Here is a 27,746-nt window from a genome sequence, read left to right as displayed (position 1 = left end):
ATACACTGGAAGGGAGGCCACTTCTCCATTCCCTTTATCCCCTGTAGGGCCTCATGTATGCCTCTCTGTTATGCTTCCTACACTCTTCCCCATTGGTCCTGTCATGACATCCTATGCAATGCTCAGGGACCCAAACAGCAAAAGAACCCCTCTGGACCTACGGGGATAATCATACTTATTCCTATGCAAAAATATGTCTGCGGAACCTATAATTTTGACCTAAGTCACTGGTACTAGATTAGAAACAAAAGGAGTCTGACAGCAACAAGCTGTCCTAGTTCATTTATTTTGCCTAAGTTTCATGACCATGGGGCCTGTACTCACATTTTTTTCTTTTCTTTTCTTTTTTAAAAATAGAGATTAAGGACTCAGGTAAGAATTCACTCTATAAACACTGGAGACTTCTTTTTAAAAATGAGGTATTTGGTTTACTATCCCAAACAGTACAGGTTTGGGCAAACTGCAAAAATGGTCTAGCAAGCAACAAAATGAAACTGAATATTCTGAAACATAAAACAGAAACAGGATCTGGCAATACATTGCTCTGACACCCTGAGAATCTTTATTGTAGCTAAAATAAGCCCACCCACCTTATATCTCTAAAAGCAAAACCCAGCATGATTTTTCCTAAGAGCATATATTTCTACTCAGGAAAGACGAGAATGAAGAGGCGAGTGAAAATGAAAAAGGTAAAGAGACTAACATTACTATTGCCTCTCTCGCCACTCTAATCAAATTTACTTATTAATGAACCACTATTCCCTGTTTTCAAATTATCTTAGGAAAACATTTAGAGTTACAGCAAGAACAGCACTTACAAGTGAATTTATATGGAACTGTTGTCAAAGTTCAAAATACCATGAAAGATCTTGAGAAGACAGTTGAGTATTTCACATAAAAAACTGAACAATCAGGTTAGCCAGGCCCAAAATGATGATGAAAACGTGAAAGATTAATTTAGGCCACGTCAGACGCTCTTCTTGGTAGAGGGAAATGATATAGATGAGAGATGGATATATGAATACAAAGGCCAGGCCACATGCTGCTCCTGAATATCTGCAAAATAAAACCTTTTGGGTTAATATTCATCTTGCATTTTGCTTTTCCTGATTTACAATTAAGGTACATTTAGTACAGTTTAAACCCTCATCAGTTTGGTATTGCAACAAAATTATTTTTGATTCATTTGTTGTTGACATAAAGCATTTGAGTTTAAAACTTATTTTACTTGCTAAGTTAATATAAAATATTATTTCCTGTTCATCTTTATAGCATCTGCTTGACAAAGAGTTTTTTATTCATCTCTCAAATCTCCATAGTCCCTCTGTGTCTCAGTGATTACGGCAACTTCCTCAGAAACATCTGGAGAAAGGCTTCCTATCTTTGATCTTTTATAAACTAATTACACATTCTGAGTTTTTGAAGGACTGCTAGCATCTGCTTAAGAATGAGAACAGATGAGTGTCTCTGTGGCATTCAGCATAATTATCAAAGATAATAAAAATATCTAAACATGAGACTGACAGAAGAACCTGTCCTTTCTTCTCCCTTTCTCTATACTCAGCTTTCTTAAAGAAGAGCTCAACAGGAACTTGTAAATCCATTATATTCAATAAGCACCAGGCTAATAATCTCCCTTTTGTTTCTTGTTACTTTCTTAGGTAAGGGTCTTCCAAAAAGTGACTCAGCTCTGCTGTCTATAGGTTAAGAAAGAGACATCACAATTCTAAACCCCAGTCTCTCATGAGAATATGAGGTCACAACTTTATTCCCAATCTACTCAAGCTATCACAACGTTTTTAGAGAAAGGATATTAAGGAGAGACCCGTCTGGGATCTAAACTCTTACTTTCTGACTACAACTGGCACTGAATATGTTCATAAGGAGAAACAGATTAAGAAAGTTACGACACAGCCTTGACATATAAGACACCTCTCAGATACCTCAAGAAGTTATATACTATATATTACAAATAACTTTTTATTTTGGATAAAGAGAAAGGAATACAGTGGAAAATGAGGAGAAAAAGAGAAAGGGAAAGGTGCCTAAGACTAAGGAATAAAGGGGCTTCTGGAGTCAAGACTTAAAGGGAATGGAAGATAATGAGCACCTTTACTGAACCAGGGAATTACATCTGAATGTTACCAGTGTTAAATACTTACAGGAATTTCATACAATTAAATTAAAACAACAATAACAACAACAGGGGGGGCTGGCCCCGTGGCCGAGTGGTTAAGTTCGCGCGCTCCGCTGCAGGCGGCCCAGTGTTTCGTTGGTTCGAATCCTGGGCGCGGACATGGCACTGCTCATCAGACCACGCTGAGGCAGCGTCCCACGTGCCACAACTAGAAGGACCCACAACGAAGAATATACAACTATGTACTGGGGGGCTTTGGGGAGAAAAAGGAAAAAATAAAATCTTTAAAAAAAAAAAAAAACAACAACAACAGGGAAAGCATAAGAATAAAGACCACATCTGAAGGGGCACAGTTCTCTTAAAGTAGTACCTTATGATTCCTCCTATGTTTGGGTAGAAACAGGCCATGATCACTCCAGCTCCCACAATAATGAGATTAAGAACCAGCACGTGCAGAATGCTAGAAGTCGAGGAGAGAGTTTGGAGGAAAGAAGAAATATAAAAACAGGCAAATTATAACCATTAATATGAGACTAAAATTCATTAACATCTTTAAAATGAGAATGTCTTAAACTTGACAGTAAAATCACAGGAAAAATGCTGCTGATGGGACAGTGACACTGGCCCTTTTGTTCAATTATGTAAATAGGTTAAATTTCACAGGAGAAAACTAGCAGGGTATATCAGAGTTCACACTCTGATCCATAATTCCATTTGGAATATCTTAAGAAAATAATCAAAACCATGAAAAAAGCTATTAACCTAAAGACGTGTAGAAAAAGCAGAAGTATCCTAGATACACAGCAAGGTAACAATTTACTTGGTGGAATATATTAAAATTAACTTATTATTGTTACTTAGATGGTAAAAATCCATCCAGGCACCTTGGGAAAATGCTAGCTAGGTTTTTACTACACAAGAAAATCTGAAAACATTTAAAAAAATATCACAAGGAAATACACTGAAAAGGCAGTAGTGATTGTGTTACAATTTGTGATTTGGGGTAATTTTCCCTCTTTTCTAATTTTAACAAATTTTCTATATTTTATGTTTTTTGTACAGTGTTTATTTTACTTTTATAATTAGAGAAATAAATTATATTAAAGGAAAGGCACAACGGGCAGGTTTTTATCTTTCAGATTCAGCCACTTAAAGTCATTCAGTATTTACCATGAATAGAATATCTACTAAACACTTGAACTAGATGTTAACAATTCAAGGTTTGAGATCAATTTTGGACACAAATAAAAATAATGTAGATGGAATTTGATGCTCAAGAAATAATTCCATTTCTCAAAAAAATGATTCTCAAAAGCCAAATTTACACCTCAAAGCAACCTTTTGAGCCCAAGTTATCAGAGGTTAATTAATCCCAGGTACAATCCCAGGACAAAATTAAAAATAAGGAAAATTTTTTACACAAATAAGTGGTTAGTCATATATCCTGATGAATTAGAGAGATATTCAGGCTTCCAGATCTTACTATCCAGAAACTCCAACCTTAAAATTGCTTAAAAGCTTTGGGACATTGGCTGGGCCTCTGTTATTTCTGTATTGTAAAAGGAAACAACTTTGTGTATTTTCCAGAGTAGAGGTTCTCAAAGTATAACCACAAACCCCAGGGAAGTTCCCAATACCCTTTCAGGAAGTCCCTGAGGTAAAAATTATTTTCATAATCATACAAGACATTCCTTGCTTTGCAAAAACAATGGTGGATAAGACTGCTGGCCCCATAGCATGGGTAGAGGCAGGTGCACCTATCTGTGTGCTTTGCTGTATTCTTTACTGCCAACACTCTCAGAAAAAAAAAAAAGCTTTATTAAAAATTGTCTTTAATAAAGGAGTAAAAGTGATTAGTTTTATTAAATCCCACATGCTTTGAACACACATCTTTTTAACGTTCTGTGTGATCAAATAGGAAGCACATAAAAAAGCATGTCAGGTGCATACTGAAGCACAATGGTTGTCTTGAGGACAAGTACTTGTGCCACTGAGATGGAGGGCAACCCAGCGTTTTCCCCAAGGAACACTATTGTCACTTGAAAGGGAGACAAACTATAGTACTTTAGACTTGGGTATTTGACAGACATTTTCTTGAAAATGAATGGTATGAGCTTGTCACTTCAAGGAAAACAATTGGTAGTATGTGTTGCCAATGATAAAATTTGAACTTTCAAGCAAAAATTAGAATTTTTGAGAGCTTGACAGTTTTCCAATATTTAAAGACTTTTATAATGAAATTGGTGGTGATATTAATCAATATGGGTTTTGATATTATACAATGAAAGTATGTCCATATTTGGAAGATCTGCAGACCTTAGTGAACCAATATTTTCCAAATGACTAAACATGGTGTACAAAACTATGTGTGGGTAAAAGATCCAAAGTGTAAGATAGACCAAAGGGTTTTAACGTAACTGAGTTTCAGATTCACCTTTTTTTTTTAAGTAAGACTGGCCCGGAGCTAACCTCTGTTGCTGATCTTCCTCGTTTTTTTTTTTCCTCCCCAAAGCCCCACTACATAGTTGTATATCCTAGTTGTAAGTCATTCTAGTTCTTCTATGTGGGATGCCACCATCGCATGACTTGATGAGTAGTGCACAGGTCCATGCCCAGGATCGAACTGACAAACATCGGGCCGCGAAAGCAGAGCACACAAACCTAACCAATCGGCCATGGGGCTGGCCCCTAGATTCATCTAACTTTTAAGAAACTACTACCTGTCAAGGTTTGGCATAGTATCAAAGAAGAATACCCAAAATTATCTGAAAAGGTTATTAAAAGTACTTCTGTTTCCAATGTGTCTATGTGAGGGTGGATTATTTTCAGATATTTAAATGAAAGCAACATTACAACAGGTTGAATGCAGAAGAAGATAGGAGAATCCAATTATCTATTAATAAATCAGACATTAAAGAGTTTTGAAAATGTAAAACAATTTTTTTGGAAATAGCTATTTTTCATTAATGTTATTTATGTTAAGTGATGGTTTTATTGCTTTTTAAAATAAATTAATAAATATTTCAAAAATTCTGTTTTAAGTTTTCATATGTTAAATATTGATAGAAACAACCCACACAAACTAAAGTCCCTGGGGGTCCTCAAAAACTTTAAGAGTGTAAAGGGGTCTTGAGACCAAAAAGTATGCTCCAAAGTATGCAGTCTGTAGAGTACTTTTATCTGTAGGATAAATGACAGTGTGTTCTTGGTGGTAGGGGAAGAAACGTAATGTTAACACAAAACAGAAATTCCAGACTTTTTCCAAGAAGAAAAAACATCCTAACAGCCAACATTATGCAAAATAATGGCAGAAAACAGGAATAATGCATTCACCAAGAATTTTTTTCTTCCGTTACTTCACAATGTTTATTTTATTTTGGTGAACGTTAATACAGCACAGGGTATACACATAACAGAAATCTTACATTTACTGAAATCTAATCTTCTAGATGAGCAATGTTAGAACTGTAGCTGCTGCTACTGTCAATGCTAGAGACCTGGTAACTCTTGACTTGCTTTTAAAAGTTTTATGTTTTTGTGGTGCAGTGGTCAAGTTCACATGCTCTGCTTCAGTGGCCCAGGGTTCGCCGGTTTGGATCCCAGGTGTGGACCTACAGACTGCTTATCAAGCCATGCTGTGGCAGGTGTCCACATATTAAAAAATAGATGAAAATGGGCACAGATGTTAGCTTAGGGCCACTCCTCCTGAGCAAAAAGAGGAGGATTGGAGGCAGTTGTCAGCTCAGGGCTAGTCTTCCTCAAAAAAAAAAAAGGTTGGGGCAGGCCAGGTGGCGCAGCGGTTAAGTTTGCATGCTCCACTTTGGCAGCTGGGGGTTCACTGGTTCCCATCCCGGGTGCAGACCTACACACCACTTGTCAAGCTATGCTGTGGCAGGCGTCCTACATATAAAGTAGAGGAAGACAGGCACAGATTTTAGCTCAGGGCCAGTCTTCCTCAGCAAAAAGGAGGAGGATTGGCAGCAGATGTTAGCTCAGGGCAAATCTTCCTCAAAAAAAAAAAAAGTTTTATATTTTTAAACCAACATATTTATAACTATTTATTTAATGAGGGGACAGAATCAATTCACTTTAGACAAGAACTGATTAAGACAATTTATTTAGTTGGTTACTGTAAATGTAATTTTTTTCAAATTTTATCCAAAAGTTTTCTTCATTTGAGATCATTTATTCCCAATAAAATAATTTAGGACTAGGCACTTTATACTAGAAGGAATCTGTAATAAAATTTAACATAAGAATAGGAGTTAACCAGGGGTCTCCAATGAAGTTTCAGGGAAACCCTGAAGCATAATATGGAAATTTCTCTTGGAGGAGGGTGACAAGCTTTGAACAAATTTTCAAAAGGACTCATAACTCCTCCATCATCAATAAGAGACTAAAAATTACAGTAGTAGTTACAGAAGCAAATAAGAATTTAAACTTGTTATATATCTCACTTTCAATTCTAAACAACTATTATTTACGTAAAAATGCATAAATGTTAATAAATATACAAGTAAATATCAATAACCAATAATTAAAATAAAAGTTGCATCTCATTAGCAATACATTAGTAACACAGGTACTATATACTATTAACTTCTTGGCAATGAGTAGATTACTAGGAACAAAATCATAAGATAAATATAACTGGTATCAGACCTAATATAACTACACTGGATGGAATTAACTTTAAATCATTCTAGACTAGGGAGTGGCTTCTATTTTTAAAGCTCTTCGGGGAAAAGAACACTAATGATCTATCCTTAGCAACCATTTTCATTAGGCAAATTTTTATAGCAAAAGGATCAGTCACATTTTAAACTGACCTGTTTGCACAGTCATTTGTTGCTTGGCACATCTTGCTGGTCAAGAGAAGAGCCCTTACCTAGGATAAATGTCACCGAAGATATGGCCCAATAGCTGGACACGAGCCAAGTAGCCTAGGAGTGGGTACACAGTCATCATCTGGAACAGCAGGAATATCCTTGCAATGAAGGACAGGATGTCACTGCTGGGGAAGTTGTCTAAAAAATTCTAATCCAAGAAAGATAATGAAGTCATGTTAGAAATCAAATTCAATATATACAAATTTATAAAATGGAATGCCTTTTGTTTAGTTTAAACATAAGTGCCACTCAAATTGTGGTTTGTGGACTGGTGCCCGTCCATGAACTGCTTATTAACTATTATTCTTCAATGAGCTAAGTACAGAAATTCAAAGTAAGTGTTTAGAAACATTTATAAAAATTTGACATTGCCACATTTTTATTTTATTTTACAAAAGTGTCAATCTGTAATTTATTTGACATTAAAACAAGAACAAAGAAAACCTTGTCCTTTACCAAGATAGTTTGAGAATCACTGCTCTACAAGTTTCAAACATAAATGTACTTTATATATTTAAACGGCTAATTTCAGAGTCTCATGCTCTACTGACTGAGCTAGCCGGGCGACCACTAAGTGGCTAATTTAATTCAATGCTTTTTCATCCTCACTAGTTCTCTTCCTTTTCTTTCTCTGAAGCATGTGCAGCACTTTCAAAGTAAAGACTACAGAATAACGTGAGAGTATGCCTATCACCTAGTATCATGATTATTTACAGTCTTATTTACAGTCTACCACTTATTATTTACAGACATTATTTACAGCCTATCACTAAATAGAAAAGGATTCATTCCTATTTCTTTTCATGATTCTTTTCTCCACTTTAGTTTGGCACCTTAAAAAAAATTAATCACTCAGAATTGTTTTTTTTTCTTTTCAAATACAAATACCACAGATATTCCCATTCCCAGGGGAGTGGGCTTTACATGCGATTGTTCACATCAGGGGAATTTTCAGCAAACATTTGGCTGCCAAAGAACTTCTGGAATCAAGGAAATCAAGAGAAGAAAATTTCAAGCCATCATAACAGCAGTAAATCAAATGTTTTTCTCTTATAAAGATGAGAACATTATTAACACTATTATGCTGAAAGAATATTTATAATTCATCCATAATAAATCACAGGGCAGATTCCACCACTCTATAAGAGGAATTTCTTCTGACTAGAGGGAAAGTCACCAGTGAAACGCTATTTTTTGTGAGATATTCTTCAGGCACATTAAACTAAGAGACTGTACTATTCCTAAGTTTATCATAGGTCAAATCAAATAAAATATTACTTATGGCACCCTTTTAGTAAAAGAATTTCTTTCATTCTTTCTGTCTCTCCCTCTCTCTTTTTAACAGCCAAATAGTAGTCTTTCCTTGTTTTACTGCCTGCCACGCAGTACCAAAATGGGTGCCAGAGCTATCATTAGGGACTGACGAACTAAGATGCCAGGACATTTTTTATGCAGGACATTTCTAGATCGGGGCTTCAGAAAATAAGGAAGTTGAATGTATTCTTAGTGGAGGTTTTATTTTCATGACTATCACTAGTAACAGTTTTCCACACAAAGGGAAATACTATGCATATAATAGGAATCATTTACTTGAGCACCACAAGGTGCCAGCATGCAGTATGTTTTCTCAAGGGTCCATCTAAAAATCTATGGTGTATGCTTCATACCACTTAATGGAAGAGGAAATTGAAGTTCAGGAAGGATGGGAAAGGTGCCTATATTTCCCCAAGTAGAGTAAATAGTAGAGATGGTATCCAAACCCAGGACTGTCTGGTATTACAACTTGCTACTGTATCACCCTGCCCACTCCACAGACAGGAGGGTGTAAACAGTCACACGAAGAGGATAGGCAGTGCCTTACCTGCTCTATACAATCTTTGGATAATGGTGGTGAAGGAAATGAAGCAAAAACCAGGACTCCAATATAGAGATAAGTTAATGTCACCAGCATATAAGCAATGGACAAGTCCCTCACCTGTAAACAGAGAATAAAATTTCCACAATATTGAATAAATTTGCAGTAAGTCAGTCTGCCTCAATAGGCTAAATAAGAAGAGACAAATACGTAAATACAAGACAACTTTTTGCTGTGTGTGTGTTTTTGTGTATGTATTTTTAGGTAACCAATCTGTTCACAAAAAGTAGTTAAAACACAATTCACAGATTTTACAATTAGTCTGACAATTAAAAAAAAAAATATTCTGGAGTATGTACACTAAGCTACCTGTTGGGAGACTTAGTAAGTTAACATAAATGGTGGTTTAACATGATTGAAATTCTGACAATTTTAAAGGTAATTTATTTACCAAATTAAAAAATATTTAACTAAAATAATAAAGTTAAGGGACAACAAAAAAGCAAGAGTAAGCCACCTTCGGTAGGACCTACAGAATTTTAAAAAATTTTCTTTGAGTAAATTAACTTTTTAAATCATCAAAGCATGCCTAGACCAAAAGAGATTGGTACATATTAAAATATATTTAATAAAGAAGGAGAGCTAGTTAAAGAGCAGATAGTAAGCAGGTATTAAAGACAAGTTTATTAAAGCTAAACAGTAAACAAAAGGAAATCCAAAGGCAGCTGTTCAAACAGCTGCACAATGTTATTACTGGAATCAGCAAACAAATGCAGAACATTAAATAAAGTGGATTGCTTTCTTCCACTGCTGTTCCCACCCTGCCAACCTCCTATCCCCATGCAAAGTAAAAAGCTCCAAGATATGTGATGCAGCCAGCTGTCAGATCCAAACAGAACAGATCCCACAGCTCAAAAATCTGCTCTCCATCACCACTAAAGTTATGGCCAAACAATGCAGCACAACTGAATTATGGCAATAAGCCTATTCATTTTTCATTTAAACACAAATTACTTTGAAAGCTAAGAAAACAGATAAGAAAAAAAGTATATACAATTTTATTTTAGTTTGCTAATGCAAAAAGAAAACTGGACATTTGGTATTAGGGAACATTTCTGATTTTTTGACAACTTTCCTCCTTAAATGGACTAGAGCAACAGCAGAGAATTATAAACTTGAACGTTGATAAATTCACTTAAAAAGCAAGCAACGAACTAAGAGAAATCCTAAGGTCAGATCTAAGTTGACAATAGCTTGAAAATAAACCAGGGATTCCATACTCTAAAGTGGATAGTGGATAGGCTTATAGGAGCTACAGGAATCTGGATAACGCAGATTGGTTCCAGCCTTCTCAAAGAACTTCTAATTACTTAGGGTTGAGGAAGGAGAGGCTGACCAAACCTCCAAGGGGTTTCAAAGTCTCTCCTCTTTAGTTCATGACACTCTAGGGCCCATCTCAGAGAGACTTCAGGCATCCCTAGGGTTGACTCATGGTTTTGTGTAGGATGAACAGAAATGAACCAGGCAATTCTTATTTTAATACCAAAGGGTAGTAGTCTCCCACTATGATGTTTGAAAGTCATTCTACCCTCAACCTACTCAATGCCGCTCAAGAACAGAGGTAGTCTTGTAAAATGCAAAACCTCGGGATGCCAAAACAGCTGAGTCAGAGAGAGCTATATATAAAGAGGAACAGCTACCATTACACGGACAGTCTTTACCCTATATACCACCTGATGACCACATTATTTTGGTCAAGCTTCCAGAAATATGTGGTACCTTAGCAAACTTTGGGGAAAACCTGGTGAAGATGAAAAGGCTAAGATGCAAGTGCTTCCCAATAAGATAATTTCCCCTTCTGCTTCCCTGTTCTTACAGCATTGTATACATATCTGAAATACTGCATCAATTACACTGTACTGTAACTGTTAGTAATCTTTATTACAAAAGTAATCTATGTTTATGATCTGAAGGATTGTGCTGTTTTTTTTCTTAAAGATTGGCACCTGAGCTAACAACTGTTGCCAATCTTTTTTTTTTTTTTTTGTGGATTCTAAGTGGAAAGAAAATGTCCCTCAACACCTAAAAAGCAGCCAAGGTTAATAGTTCTTGTATCATGTTAGTATTTTAATTTTTCTGTATGTGAGTTGGTCCATATCACTAAGACTATGAGATCCCTGAGGACAGGAACTGAGTCTTTTCATCTTTATCCCCAATACCCAGGGCAACACTTGGTGCACAGTAGGAACTCAGTAAGTGTAGATAAAAAATAATAACCATGATGGGCACAATTCTTAAGTACTTCTAGGTGCTGGCTCTGTGCTAAGCACATTACAAGTATTATCTCATTTAATGTAGGTACAATCACTTTCTTCATTTTATAGATGAGTAAACTAGTGCAGCAAGATTACAAAACTTGTTTATGGTTAGAAAGTGAGTAGCTGGTGAAGTCAATATTCAAACCGAAGACTTTCTGGCTACAAACGGCATGCCCTTAGTTAGCCACAATTGGAGAAATGGAGAAATGACCAGTCTGTAATGCATTTGTGTCACAGTTAATAACAATAAAGAAAACAGTGAAAGAGGGCTAACAAGTTACAAGTAACAAAGGATACGACAGAGTATACACATGGATGCAAGAGAAATACTAAAATCAGAAAAGTTCTATTTCATAGTAGTCCAAATGTACATTCAATAGAACTAGGTCAAGAGTTGCATATCTATTTTCATCTAAAATACTCTAATGAGCAGAAACGATGTTTTAATATAAAAGCAGCTGAGGTTTAGCATGATCCTGGGAAACATGCCACCTATGAATAGCATCCACACATGTGGGTTTTGCTATTCTCTGGCTTGAAAACAAGCCATCACTGTACTAGGCCTCGAGATATAGCCTCTTAAAAGTCCATTAAATAGAAAAGGGTGGAAAAATGCTAGCTTTTAAAAATGAGGCTCAAAGTAAAAAATATACTTACAAAGAGGCACAAGAGATAATATGAACTGGTAATGTGTCAAGAATCTTATACATTAATTAGGCTACCTACTCTGCCTCATGAATAAGCAATGGCTGGCAGGGCTGATTAAAGGACTAATGACAGGAAGAATGCCAATTCAGAATGAGGACTGGGTTTACAATGGGGCACAAGTGGGTCTGGAAGCACATTCTGTTTCTCAAATATGGTTTAGAATTTGTTCCATGTACTGTTCACAGTGACAATACTATCCAGTGGAGCATTTACTAACAAAAATGACAGAAACCGACCACACAGACCTACCCCAAACATGTACAGAAAAACTTCTGCTGATGTATAGTTAAGGAAACCACACAGATTTATATTAAGAAGCAAAAAGTCAATAACAAATTAAGATATAAGGCATCTCAAATCATTTTTAAAGAACTAAGCAGGGTACAAAACTAAATAAACACAGGCAAAACAAAATTTAAAAAGCACTGTATAGGTTCTGATTCAAACATGATGAGGAAATACCAAGAGGTTAGTCCAATATCCAGGGTGGGTATAGAGACTCTGTATTTTGATAATAAGGAATAAGTTGGATGATCTTCAACTTTTCAACTTTTTCTTTTGTTTTTGGTAAGGTATGCCTTACTAAGGAATAGAAATATCTGTTTACTTATACATAATAAAAAATTATGTTCAGTGAAAAAAAACCCCATGAAGTTAAGTTGAACTTGGAAGACCTAGGAAATCTGATCACTATATCTGTTTAGGAACCTCACTGTTCTCCTCCTTCACAAATGTCTTTAGATCCAAGTCCAACTGCAGTTTACATAGCAGAGAACAAGGCCTTTTCTATTCTTTTGTCTTCTTGTCTAGTTTCAAGTCTTTGCCTACTGAGCTCTGAGTGAGTAACCCAACATCAACCCTAAGAATTCAGAGTCCCTGAAATGAAAACACTAATTCAAAAAGATATATGCACCCTTATGTTCATTGCAGCACTGTTTACAACAGCCAAGATACGGAAGCAGCCTAAGTGTCTATCACTAGATGAATGGATAAAGATGGGGTGTACACACACACACACACACACACACAATGGAACACTACTCAGCCATAAAAAAGAACAGAATCTTGCCATTTGCAAAAACATGGATGCACCTAGAAGGTATTATGGTAACTGAAATAAGTTAGACAGACAAATACCTTATGATTTCACTTATATGTGGAATCTAAAAAACAAAACGAACAAATAAAGCAAAACAGAAACAGACTCACAGATACAGAGAATAAACTCATAGATAGAGAAAAAGCCCCTCTGATGGCTGCCAGAGGGGACAGGGGTGGTGGGATGGGTGAAACAGGTGAAGGAGATTAGAGGTACAAACTTCCAGTCATAAAATAAATAAGTCATGGAGATGTAATGTACAGCATAGGAGATATAGTCAGTAACACTGTAATAACTTTGTATGGTGACAGATAGTAACTAGAAATATCGTGGTGATCAATTCATAATGTATAAAAATATCAAATTACCATGTTGTACACCTAAAGCTAATGTAGTATTGTATGTCAACTATACTTCAATGAAAAAATTGAGTCCCTGAGAAGCTTCACATTTCTGACTTAAATATCAAGAAAATATTACATCATGATATCAACAAGACTTCTAAGAGTCAAATTACTTACTGAAACTTGTTGAAAAGTATAATCATTAAAAAATTAAATGACAAAGTTTTTCTCAGAACATAGGAACCATGTAGCTTAATTTACACAAATATATAAGCCCATTTCAGTATAATCAAAAGGAGAGTGTATGTATTTACATGAATTGAAAGTGTTTAGAATTTTGCTGGCACATAGTTCTTCATAAATGTTAGCTTTATTATTAGTAATTATTGATATTTTAAGCAGTAAACATGAAGTATAACTGATTTTTTGAAAGCTAGACCATACATCATACCCTAATTTCAATTAAGACAGTAAGAAAACATCATCCATTTAAACTTTTACTTTTAAGCCTTTGCTGTTTTTTTGCTTGTTCGTTTTTGCCTTTCTTCTTATGTATTTAATTAAATTAATTTATTTTTTATTGTGGTAACATTGGTTTATAACATTATATAAATTTCAGGTGTACATCATTATATTTCAATTCCTGTGTAGATTACATCATGTTCACCAACCAAAGACTAATTTATAATCCATCACCATACACGTGCCTGACCACCCCTTTCACCCTCCTCCCTCCCTTCTTCCCCTCTGGTAAACACCAATCCAATCTGTTTCTATGAGTTTGTTGTTGTTTTTATTTTCTACTTATGAGTGAGATCATAAGGTATTTGACTTTCTCCCTCTGACTTATTTCATTTAGCATAATATCCTCAAGGTCCATCCATGTTGTCAGGGAATGGCCAGATTTCGTCATTTCTTACGGCCAAGTCCTATTCCATTGTGTATATATACCACATCTTCTTTATCCATTTGTCCCTTGATGGGCACCCAGGTTGCTTCCAAGTCTTGGCTATCGTGAATAATGGTGTGATGAACACAGGGGTACATAAATCTACACATTCGTGTTTTCATATTCTTTGGATCAGTATCCAGCAGTGGAATAGCTGGATTGTATGGTGGTTCTTAATTTTTTGAAGAATCTCCATACTGTTTCCCACAGCAGCTGCACCAGTTTGCACTCCTACCAGCAGTGTACTCCTACCACATCCTCTCCAACACTTATTTCCTCTCCTGCTAATTATAGCCATTCTGACTACAGTGAGGTGATATCTCATAGTAGTTTTGATTTCCAATTCCCTTATAGTTAATGATGTTTTCATGTGCCTGTTGGCCATCTGTATATCTTCCTTGGAGAAATGTCTCTTCAGATCTTTTGCTCATTTTTTAAGTGGAGTGTTGGGTTTTTTTGTTGTTGAGATGTATGAGTTCTTTGTGTATTTTGGATAAAAGCCCTTATCAGATATATGGTTTGCAAATATCTTCTCCCAATTGTTAGGTTGTCTTTTTGTTTTGTTGATGGTTTCCCTTACTGTGCAGAAGCTTTTTAGTTTATGTAGTCCAACTGTTTATTTTTTCTATTGTTTCCCTTGCCGGGTCAGACATAGCACTTGAAAATATACTGCTAAGACTGATGTCAAAGAGCATATTGCCTGGGGCTGGCCCCATGGTTAGGTTCGTGCGCTGTGCTTCAACAGCCCAGTGTTTCGCGGTTCTAGTCCTGGGCGCGGACACGGCACTGTTGACCAAGCCACGCTGTGGCGGTGTCCCGCATGCCGCAACTCGAAGGACCCACAACTAAAAGTACACAACTATGTATCCGGGGGCTTTGGGAGAAAAAGGAAAAAATAAAATCTTAAAAAAAAACCATAAAAAAAAGCATATTGCCTATGTTTTCTTCTAGAAGTTTCATGGTTTCAGGTCTTACACTCAAGTCTTTAATCCATTTTGAGTTAACTTTTGTGTATGGTGTAAGATAAGGGTCTACTTTCATTCTGTCCAGTTTTCCCAGCACCACTTATTGAAGAGACTTTCCTTTCTCCATTGTATGTTCTCAGCTCCCTTGTTGAAAATTAGCTGTCCACAGATGTGAGGGTTTATTTCTGGGCTTTCAATTCTGTTCCATTGATCTATGTGTCTGTTTTTGTGCCAGCACCATGTTGTTTCAGCTACTATAGCTTTGTAATATATTTTGAAATCAGGGAGTGTGATACCTCCAGCTTTGCTCTTTTTTTTCCTCAGGATTCCTTTGGCTATTCGGGCTCTTTTGTTGTTCCATATAAATTTAGGATTCTTTGTTCTATTTCTGTGAAAAACATTGTTAGAACTTTGATAGGGGTTGCACTGAATCTGTAGATTGCTTTAGGAGGTATGGACATTTTAACTATGTTAATTCTTCCAATCCATGAGCATGGAGTATCTTTCCATTTCTTTGTGATTTCTTCAATTTCTTTAACAATGTTTTATAGTTTTCAGTGTACAGATCTTCTACCTCAATGGTTAAGTTTATTCCTAGGTATTTTATTCTTTTTGTTGCAATTGTAAATGGGATTGTATTTTTTATTTCTCTTTCTGCTATTTCGTTTTAGTGTATAGAAATGCAATTGATTTTTGTATATTGATTTTGTATCCTGCAACTTTACCATGTTCATTTATTATTTCTAAAAGTTTTTTAGTGGATTCTTTAGAGTTTTCTATATATAAAATCACGTCATCTGCAAATAATAACAGTTTCACTTCTTCCTTTCCAATTTGGATCCCTTTTCTTTCTTTTTCTTGCCTGATTGCTCTGGCTAAAACTTTCAATACTATGTTAAATAAGAGTGATGAAAGTGGGCATCCTCATCTGGTTCCTGTTCCTAGAGGGCTAGCTTTCAGTTTTTCTCCATTGAGAATGATATCAGTTGTGGGTTTCTCATTTATGGCCTTTATTATGTGGGGGTACTTTCCTTCTATACCCATTTTATTCAGAATTTTTATCATAAATGGATGCTGTATCTTGTCAAATGCTTTCTCTGCATCTATTGAGATGATTGTGATTTTTATTCTTCATTTTATTAATGTGGTGTATCACGTTGATTGATTTGCGGATGTTGAACCAAATCTGCATCCCTGGAATCAATCCCACTTGATCATGGTGTATGGTCTTTTTAATGTATTGTTGTATTTGATTTGCTAGTATTTTGTTGAGGATTTTTGCATGGATGTTCATCTGTGATACTGGCCTGTAATTTTCTTTTTTTGTGTTGTCCTTGTCTGATTTTGGTATCAGGGTAATGTTGGCTTTGTAGAATGAGTTAGGAAGCTTCCCCTCCTCTTTAATTTTTTGGAAGAGTTTGAGAAGCATTGGCATTAAGTCTTCTTTGAATGTTTGGTAGAAATTCACCAGGGAAGCCGTCTGGTCCTGGACTTTTATTTTTTGGGACATTTTTGATTACTGTTTCGATTTCCTTACTGGTGTGTGGTTTATTCAAATTCTCTATTTTTTCTTGATCCCGTTTTGGAAAGTTGTATGATTCTAAGAATTTATCCATTTCTTCTAGATTATCCAAGTTGTTGGCATATAGCTTTTCATAGTACTCTCTTATAATCTTTTCGTATTTCTCAGGTGTCTGTTTTAATTTCTCTTCTTTCATTTCTGATTTTATTTATTTGAGCCTTCACTCTTTTTTTCTTGGTGAGTCTAGCTAAAGGTTTGTCAATTTTGTTTATCTTTTCAAAGAACCAGCTCTTCGTTTCACTGACTTTTTTCTATTGTTTTTATTAGTCTCTATTTCATTTATTTCTGCTCTCATTTTTATTATTTTCTTCCTTCTACTGATTTTGGGTAAGACTGTGTTTTTCAAATATTTTCCACAAGCAACAAAAGTTGAGTCAAATTTCATTAGCTAAACCTCACATACTAGTTCTATAAAGTGCTGGTCCTAAAACTCAGTAGAAACAAGAACTCATTTTATGGTATTTACATAAGAAACACAGATTTCAAGGCCCACTTTGTGTTCTAGTAAGAAAGGCAGAGACTCTTCCTACCATCCCTGGGGGACTATGAACTGAAACATCCATCTCTCTATCCAGTCCTCAGCTTCTCACACTGGGGAAAGCACACCTCCAGACAAACTGGTGTGAACTTCCAGAAAAGCAATTCTACTTAAGAATTTTAGGGAACAAAAAGTTAAGTACAGACAGTTTTCTCTTTTTATGGTAGTATGAGACTGTAAAAATGCCTGGACACCTCTTTGAGGAAGAGGCAGTGCAGCTGCAGTACAGCTGGGGTCCACCTGCTCCTGCTCCCGCCTCACTGCTGTTCGCTCTCACCCAGGAACAAGCTGGTCAGGAAGGTATGCTGCAGCAATAGCTTACAGATACTGGAAGGACACATGCAAAATCAGAGGTGGTGGCTCACTGAATGAGAATTACTCCAACCAGTCGCAATGTAAAATCTCTGCAGAAGGTGCATGCTGACTTGATCAGAGGCACAAAGGACAGGAATCTCAAAATGAAAGGACAAATTCAAATGTCTACCAAGACTCTGAGAGTTGCTATAAGAAAAACTCCTTGTGGAGAAGATTCTAAGACTCTAGATTTTCCAAAATCGTTCCAGATGAGGATCCACAAGCGACTCACTGAGTTGCACAGTCCTCCAGAGATTGTCAAGCAGATTACTTCCATCTGAACTGAGTGGTTGAAATCAGCATTGCAGATACTTATATCAACTATTTTAATAAACTATCAATTGTTTAAAAAAATGACTGTGTAACATGATCATAAAAATCAATGGGAAAAATTATGATTTTCCATGATGTTTAGAAATTTTTATCAAAACATTAAAAACTCTTTCACTGCCAGTTATAAACATATAAGGACATGAAAAAAATAGTAAAACTAATATTTATTTACTAATTTAAAACATCAGAAACACTGAGAATTAGTGTTTTATTTCTTTGTAAAAACTTACCACGAGTTTTGAACTGTGCTTCCTCCTTTTCATGGTATAATTACGATATAGAGCAAGCATTTTTTCCATGCCTTGGTTAGTTGTCATACTCCTTTCCTCTTAGTTTGCACTAGCTTCCAACATTTCATCCTGTGTGTTTTCAATGTTGTGAGGAATCTCTGAGAATTCTTTCAATGTGAAGTTCTTTGAGAGTGTCACTTTCTTTGGGACACCTTCATTCTTTTCATCGCAATCATTTTTCTCATTTATATTGATAAGTTCACCTTCCCTAAAATCCTCTGGCTGCATATCTAGAGTCTCTTGAACAGCAGCAGTGCCAACGTTTCCACCATAGATATTTCTTGTACGATATTTCTTGTACGACTTTGTTTGATTCAAATTTCATTTCTAGCATTATCACTTTTTGTTTCCTTGTTGCACTTTCACCTTTATTTGCCAATTCCCTCTTTTGATGTCTATTTTTGCAAAATATTGTGTGGATTTACCACTGGGCAACAAGGAGGCAACTCAACTATCTGCTTTGCAGTCTGTGTGTAAAGTGAACAACAGATGTGTAGTGACCAATCACTGACAAATTTTGAAAGAAGTGATGTGATTTGTAACTAATTATGACATGCATCTGTTATTTATGTAGTGATCTGTGAACTCAAGGGCTAGTAGCTATTATTTTATTGCAAGTACTTGTAGTTCAGATCGTATGGTAACTGAAATTTGAACCATGTTGTTAGGGAGGACTAATGTAATTTAACTAAACCATAGTAACTGAAATTCATGGATATAGGAGCTGTGAAAAGTGAGATCTGCTTGTAATTTAACTCATTATTTTATTATTATTATTACTATTTTACTGATTTTTCTCCCCAAATCCCCCCAGTACATAGTTGTATATTTTAGTTGTGGGTCTTTCTAGTTGTGACATGTGGGATGCCGCTTCGACAAGGCCTGATGAGCAGTGCCATGTCTGCGCCCAGGATGCGAACTGGCAAAATCCTGGGCCGCTGAAGCGGAGCACATGAACTTAACCACTCGGCCACAGGGCTGGCCCCAACTCATTATTTTAAGACTGCTTTCTAGTAAGACAAACTAATGATGAACACAATAAAATACACATGAGTGTTTAAGATAAAACATGAGACTTCATTGAAATTGTGTTTTTCATCCCCAGATTCCCAGGTACACAAGGTGTTCTCCTCTGTCATTAAGGAAACTTTGGTGGCAAAATTTGAGAAGCACAGCCTTATGAATAGAATGGTTCAATACATGAGAATCCCAATTCACAAAATGGGTTTCTAGGGTACTTGGTCTAAGTTGGCATAAGAGAGCAGTTGATTAGGATATATAGGTGACTTAGTTCGCATCAAGGTATCTTCTATTAGTGACATATGCACTATTTCTTGTGAAGATGAAATGGATATTTTCGATATATTTCTCTAAACTTCCTAAAATTTGGAGTACACAGCTTAGTTCAAGTGGCAATGAGTCAGGGAATTTGTGAAGGAGTAGGAAACGATTTAGAGGTAAAGGGTATGAAGTATGTCCTCAATTTTCAAAGTTCCAAATGTTTACTTAGGATAAGTAAGATTTTCTTCCTATTCCCTCAAAAGATTTAAAACTGTTTATGATAAAAGTATAAGTACAATAAGATAAACATTCCCAAGATAAAAACCAAATCTAAAGTGCGGGGGTGGGGGACGACAAAAACTCTAAAAATATATTTTGCCTAAGAAAAGGTATAGCAAATGCTAAGAGAACTTAATCCTCCTGTCTTCCAAAAGTCATGGCAAAAACAGAAACAAGAATAGTTATATGACCCTTATTGTCAAATAATAAGAATGGGTTCGTTAAGAGAAACTTTTTCCTAGACTTGAAAACAGAGAAAAATTTCTCTCCACAGTCTTTGTATAAAGGATGGTGAGCAGTTTAACAAGCATATTCCAATTACGGTTATTATAAAACAATAAAGCAACATTGTACACATGGCTTTCTTGTATACCATAAACCCATGGTGATGAGTCACTTTTAACATTAAAATCTAGTACAGTGATGAGAGAAGAGAGAAAGAAAGAAGGAAGTGATTCAGTTATGTATTTTTCTGGCAATCTAACTTGTTACCATCATAGGAAGAAATCTTAGAGAAGAGTTAATATGTTCTCATTGTAAAGCAAGTTTAAAGGCACTAGAAAGAATGTGAAGGAGAAGACAGTCTCTCCTGTTAACAGAAAGATCCAGTCTGTAAACGTCGGGAGAGAAAGGGTAAGAGGGGTATAGAAACTAAAAATTTCTAGCCCCCTCTATACACCAGAGCATGTTAAACATTTTTCCTATTTTATAATATTTAATTATGATTAAAACCCTGAGAGGTAGTTATCAAATAATGCTGTTTTTACACATGAAGAAAATAAAATATGTTTGGAAAATCCAGATTTACTCAATTTCAGCTCCATTCACAGGTAACATGTCAGATGTGTTACCAGGTAATAGTAAAGACAAAAACAGAAGAGCTTGACTTACATTCTTGGTCTAATTTGAGAGCTAACTTCCTTCTACTTAGAAAGATTTTTCCCTGCATAACAATGCTGCAAAACATCATTTGAAGCCGTCTTAGAAGCCCCAGGCACAGTGAATTCTTCCTTCTCTTGTATTCAGTAACAATTGTATAAACCACCATTAGAGCTTCATCATGATTTTTGTTTACATGGTTAGGAGTTATCAAATTGGGTTCAAAATCTGCAGACACGGCCACAAGTAACTGGTTAACTCTTCTACTTGCGTTGGGTTAGGTTTGCTCTTCTTTTGCCAGTGTCTTAATGTAGAAGGTTAGGTTATTGATTTGAGATATTTCTTCTTTAATGTTGGCATTTTACAGCTATAAATTTCCCTCTAAGCACTGCTTTAGCTGCATCCCACAAGTTGTGGTATGTTGTGTCTTCATTTTCAGTAATCTCAAAGTATTTTCTCATTTTTCTTGTAATTTCTTCTTTGATCTATCGGTTATTTAGGAGTAAGTTGTTTAATTTCCACATTTTGTCAATTTCCCAAAGTAATTTCTGTTATTGATTTCTAAGTTCACAGTCGTTAAAAAACATACTTGGTATGATTTCAATCTTTTTAAATTTATTGAGACTTGTTCAATGACCCAGCATATGGTCTATGTTGGTAAATGTTCCATGTGCATTTGAAAAGAATGCATGTTTTGCTGCTGTCTGAAGGAAGACTCTTATAAATGCCAATTAGATCAAGTAGATTGATTGTATTTTTTCTGTTTTATATATCCTTACTTATTTTCTATTTATTTTATCAATTATTAAGGGAGGAGTGATGAAATCTCCAATTATAATTGTGGATTTATCAACTTCTCTTTTCAGTTTTGACTGTGGCTGCTTCATTTATTTGGAAGCTCTGTCATTGGGTGCATACATATATAGGATGATGATGATGATTTTCTTGATGAAGTGATCCCTAAAATCATTAGGTAATGTTCCTCTTTATCTTTGGCAATACTCCTTGCTCTGATGTCTACTTTGTCTGATATTAAAACAGCTTCTCTACCCTTCTTTTTTTTTGTTTTTTTTTTTAAAGATTGGCACCTGAGCTAACAACTGTTGCCAATCTTTTTTTTCTTTTCTTCCCAAATCCCCCCAGCACCTAGTTGTATATTTTAGTTGTGGGTCCTTCTAGTTGTGGCATGTGGGATGCCGCCTCAACATGGCCCGATGAGCGATGCCATGTCCACACCTAGGATCTGAACTGGGGAAACCCTGGGTCACCAAAGCAGAGCACGCGAACTTAACCACTTGGCCCCAGGGCTGGCCCCTACTCTATCCTTCTTATGTTTATTGTCTGTGTGATATATCTTTACATTTAAAGTAAGTTTCTTATAGAAAGTATACAGTTAGGTTTTGTTACTTTAATCAGTCTGACAATCTCTGTCTTTTACTTGCAGTGTTTAGACTATATTTAACATAATTATCATATGAGTGGGTTTAAATCTATTATCTTGCTATTTGTTTTCTATTTGTCCCATCTATTCTTTGTTTCCTTTTTCCTGTCTTCTTTTAGGTCACTTGGGTTTTTTAAAACACTTTTATCATCACTATTGGCTACTGGCTATACCTCTTTGTTTTTTCAGGGATAGCTTTATAGCAGCAGTTGGGAAACCATGGCTCATGGGTGAAATCTGGCCCACTTTCTGTTTTTGTATATAAAGTTTTCTTGAAACACAGCCACCACTCATTTGTTTACATATTGTCTATGACTACTTTCATGCCACAACAGCAGGGTTGGGTAGCTGTAACAAAGACCACGTGACCCGTGTGGTCTTTGTTAAATAAAATATTGACCATCTGAACTTTTACAGAAAAAGTTTGCTGACCACTGCTCTATGGTTTAAATTTAAAAATTAAGATCCAGTAACAAAAGTCAATTCCTCAATTAATTACTCACATTGTTTTCTTGGTTCTTGTTGTTCTTCAAGAGTGTGATAATACAATTATGAATAAAGAAAGCAAGGGTAAGTACTCCAGTCAGCTGTGGAAACTGAAATCTTATCTCTAGGAGAAAAAGAGAGGGAAAAAACACATTAAAACTGACAACTAGAAAATTAATATGAGTAGCGAAAAATTGATTACTAAAAATCAGTTGTCTCTATTCTGTCCAGGGAATAAGAATATTAAAATGTCTTTACAAAGTTCCTGAAGGTCAGTATTATATTTGAGCAAAGCACTTGAAAGGGAAAGAAAAAGAATCAAGAAACAACTACTCTGTGAGGGTACTTTATATCAGTTGCTCCTATTTGAGGTTACAGAACAAGTATGTGACAGAGAAGGATTCAAATTCAGAGTCTGTCTGGCTCTAAAGTTCTTCCTCTTCTAATAGCAGAATTTGCCACAAAAATATCTTTAGAAGAGAAATCAGGGATGGGAGAATCGGTTACTTAACTTTCTTCAATGGCTAATCTAAAAAGCATTGCTTAAAAATACTGGAAATAAATGTCTACATAGAGGGGAATGGTTAAACTATGATACAGTTGCTCAGTGGTATACAGTATGTAAGAATTATGTCCTAGAGAAAGATTTTATGCTACAGCCAATGTTCATGATTCATATAGCATGTAAAATATGATTTTACTCTTATTTTAAAAAGTGTCTGTGTGTATATATATGCGTAAGCAAAGAAAAAAGACTGGAGGGGTATCCACGAAAGTATGAATAGTGGTTATCTCCGGCTAATGGGATTTATTTTAAATTAACCACTTAACCATATTCACTAAATTTTCTACAATAAACACAAAGTTATTTTGAAATAAGAATAATAACACATTTCAAAAGCACTGCCAATTTCTGTCTTTGAGGTCTGCTAATACAAAAATGAAAAAATTGTTTTTATGTAGAATAAGACCATGATTTACCTGAAAACAGTGCTGGATCTAGCCAAAGTAGGTGGCAAAGTGGAGAACAACGCATCTCAGGGCTTTCTTAGTGTAAAGAGTAGAAATGAGAAAAGAGAAGCCACTGATTTTTTGCTATAATATTTTAGGAAGGGAAGTGAGAACAACTAAGAATCAAGTGCTAGCTGTAAAAGAATTCAGGAGGTAAGGTCAAAAAAATTACATACTTTTGTTTCCCATCAAGTTTTTTGTTTGTCTGTTAGCTTTCATCTGAACTTTTTATCTGTGGGAGCAATTCAAAGCGTATTTTTCTTAGGAAAATTTTCCCCCGTTCTGTCTACAATCTTTTAAATTTTTTGCATTTCAGCAATAAAATAAAATGTGGGAGCAACTCTCATTTCTGTTTTTTTTTTTTTTTTTTAAAAAAACCTCTTAATAAATTGGGAATAGCAGGATGCTTTCTTAATAAGAAAAAGACTGATCATTTCACATCATCAGTCAGCATTATACATATGCAATTATAATACAGGCACCATTTTTGGGAGGATGCTAAAATTATTATTTACACATGACTTTATTATTTGCAGATATTCTTTGCACAGAAACAACTAAAAAACTTTTTAGTAAGAATTCAAAGTCATCAAATCACAAAGGAAGAGAGGAAGAAAAGAACTACAAGACAGCCATAAATCAATTAACATAATGGCAATACTAAGTCCATACCCATCAATAATTACTTTAAATGTAGATTGACTAAATCCTCCAACCAAAAGACACAGACTGGCTGAATGGATAATAAGACAAGACCCAACTAGATGCTGCCTACAAGAGACTCACTTCAGCTTTAAGGATAAACATAGACTGAAAGTGAAGGGATGAGAAAAGATTATCCATGCAAATGAAAACCAAAAGAAAGCAGGGCTATATTTACATCAGACAAAATAGACTTTAAGCCAAAGCTGTAACAAGAGACAAGGAAGATCATTCTATAATGATAAAGGGATTAATTCATCAAAAGGATATAACATTTGTAAATTTTTATGCTCCTAACACAGGAGCATCTTAATATGTGAAGCAAATATCAACAGATATGAAAGGAGAAATAGCAATATAATAATAGAAAAGAACTTCAATAACCCACTTTCAACAATGGACAGACCATCCAGACAGAAAATCAATAAGGAAACATTGGACTTATATGACATGTTAGATCAGATAAACGTAAGACATTTACAGAACACTCCATTCAACAGCAGCAGAATACACATTCTTCTCAAGTGTACATGGACCATTCTCCAGGATAGATCATATGTTAGGTGGCAAAACAAGTGTTAACAAATTTAAGATTGCAACTAAATGAAGCATCTTTTCCAACCACAATGGTATGAAACTAGAAATCAATTACAAGAAGAAAACTGGAAAAATGACAAATACGTGGAGATTAAACAACATGCTACTGAACAACCAATGAGTCAAAGAAGAAATCCAAAGAGAATTCAGTAAATATCTTGAGACAAATGAAAATGGAAACATAACATATCAAAAGATAAAGGATGCAGCAAAAACAGAAGAGGGAAGTTTATAATAAAAAAATCTCCCAATAAAGAAAAGTCTAGGTAGGACCAGATAGTTTCACTGGTCAATTCTACCAGAGATTTGAAAAAGAATTAATACTAATCTTTCTCAAACTCTCTGAAAAATAAAAGAGGAGGGAACACTTCCAAACTCATTTCCACAAGGCCAGCATTACCCTGATACCAAATCCAGACAAGAACACTATAAGAAAAGAAAATTATAGGCCAATATCCCTGATGAACAAAACATAAAAATCCTCAACAGAATATTAGCAAACTGAATTCAACAATACATTAAAAGAATCATACACCATGATCAAGTGGAATTTATTCCAGGGATGTGAGGATGGTTCAACATGCACAAATCAATCAATGTAACATACCACATTAACAAAATGAAGGATAAAAATTGATCATCTCAATAGAGGCAGAAAAAGTATTTTACAAATTTCAACATCCATTTGTAATAAGAACTCTCAAGAAACTAGGTAGACGGAATGTACATCAACATAATAAAGGCCATATATGACAAGTTCACAGCTCAATTCATACTTGACCATGAAAAGCTGAAAGCTTTCCCTCTAAGATCAGGAAAACACAAGGATGCCTACTCTCACCACTTTTATACAACATACTATTGGAAGTCCTACTCAGAGCAATTAAGCAAGAAAAAGTAATAAAAGTCATCCAAATTAGAAAGGAAGAAGTAAAACTGCCTCTATTTGCACATGACATGATATTATATATAGAAAATCCTAAAGACTCCACAAAAAAACTGTTGAATTAATAAATTCACTAAAGTTGCAGGATACGAAATCAATATACAAAAATCTGTTGCATTTCTATACACTAACAATGAACTATTAGAAAAGGAAATTAAGAAAACAATCCCATTTACAATGGCAACAAAAAGAATAAAATACTTAGGAATAAACTTGACTAAGGAAGTGAAAGATCCATAAATGGAAAACTACAAGATAATAATGAAAGAAATTGAAGAAGACACAGATAAATGGAAAGATATTCTATGCTCATGGGTTGGAAGAATTAATGTTGTTAAAATGTCCATACTACAAAGAAATCTACAGATTCAATGGAATCCCCATCAGAATTCCAATTTTCATATGAAAATGTGGTATTTTTAACAGAAAGAGAACAAACAATCCTAAAATGTGTATTGAACCACAAATGACCCCAAATAGCCAAAGCAATCTTGAGAAAGAACAAAGCTGGTGGCATCATGCTTGCTGATTTCAAACCATATCACAAATCTATAGTAATCAAAACAGTATGGGACTGGCAAAAAACAGACACTTTGGTCAATGGAATAGAATGGAGAGCCCAGAAATAAACCCACACCTATATCGTCAATTAATTTATTACCAAGGGACTACGAATATACAATGGGAAAAGGACAGTCTCTTCAATAAATGGTGCTGGGCAAACTGGACAGCCTTATGCAAGAAAAATAAGACTAGACCCTTATCTTATATCATATACAAAAATCAACTCAAAATGGATTGGACCCTTGAATGTAAGACCTGAAACCATAAAACTCCCAGAAGAAAACATAAGGGATAAACTCCTTGAGATTGTTCTTGGCAGTGATTTTTTTGATTTGACACCAAAAGCAAAGGCAACAAAAGCAAAAATAAACAGGTGGGACTACATCAAACTAAAAAACTTCTGCACAGCAAAGGAAACCATTGATGAAATGAAAAGGAAACATACAGAATGGGTGAAAATGTTTGAAATCATATATCTGATAAGGGGTTAATATCCACAATATATAAATAACTCATACAACTCAATAGCACAAAAATAAACAATTTGATTAAAAAATGGGCAGAGGAACTAAATAACCCTTTTCTAAAGAAGACATACAAATAGGGGAACAGCCCCATGGCTGACTGGTTAAGTTTGTGTGCTCCACTTCAGTGGCCTGGGGTTGGCCAGTTCAGATCCTGAGCACGGACCTACACACTGCTCAACAAGCCATGCTGTGGTGGCAACCCCAACAGAAGACCTAGAAAGACCTACAACTAGGATATACAACTATGTACTGGGGCTTTGGGGAGGGAAAAAAAAGGAAGATTGGCAAAAGATGTTAGCTCAGGGCCAATCTTCCTCACCAAAAAAAAAAAAAAAAGACAAGAAAAGAAAAGAAAGAAGACATACAAATGGCCAACAGATACACGTAATATTGCTCAACATCATTAATCATCGGGGGAATGCAAATCAAAACTACAATGAGATATCACCTAATACCTATTAAAATAGCTATCATCAAAAAGACAACAGATAAGTGCTGGTGAGCATGTGGAAAAAAGGGAACCCTTGTGCATTGGTGGTGAGAATGTAAACTGGTACAGCCACTAGGGAAATCAGAATGGAGGGTCTGCAAAAAATTTAAAATAGAACTACTATATGATCCAGCAATCCCACTTCTGGGCATATGTCCAAAGGAAATGAAAACACGATCTCA

General features: G+C 35.4%; 1 protein-coding gene across 23 annotated transcripts in view; it reads right to left on the bottom strand.

The window, feature by feature from the left end:
- Positions 1-810: 810 nt before the first annotated feature.
- Positions 811-27,746, bottom strand: part of SLC38A9 (solute carrier family 38 member 9) — a 124,237-nt gene continuing 97,301 nt past the window's right edge. For 13 of the 23 annotated variants that reach the window (XM_070246259.1, XM_014734872.3, XM_005604266.4 and 10 more), the window contains 5 exons: positions 22,745-22,851; positions 8,888-9,001; positions 7,026-7,174; positions 2,508-2,597; positions 811-1,056 (listed from right to left, as the gene is read on the bottom strand). In XM_070246259.1, the coding sequence (XP_070102360.1) occupies positions 891-1,056; positions 2,508-2,597; positions 7,026-7,174; positions 8,888-9,001; positions 22,745-22,851 (626 nt within the window). In that variant the 3' untranslated portion in view covers positions 811-890. Of the gene's footprint in view, positions 1,057-2,507; positions 2,598-6,966; positions 7,175-8,887; positions 9,002-22,744; positions 22,852-27,746 lie in introns of all 23 variants that reach the window. The other 10 variants (XR_011430358.1, XR_011430361.1, XR_011430359.1 and 7 more) reach the window with 1 other exon arrangement.

The sequence above is a fragment of the Equus caballus genome, chromosome 21, assembly GCF_041296265.1.
Source record: "Equus caballus isolate H_3958 breed thoroughbred chromosome 21, TB-T2T, whole genome shotgun sequence".
Classification (NCBI taxonomy): domain Eukaryota; kingdom Metazoa; phylum Chordata; class Mammalia; order Perissodactyla; family Equidae; genus Equus; species Equus caballus.
The sequence above is the reverse complement of the archived record's forward strand: the minus strand, read 5'-3'. Positions and strand labels throughout refer to the sequence as shown.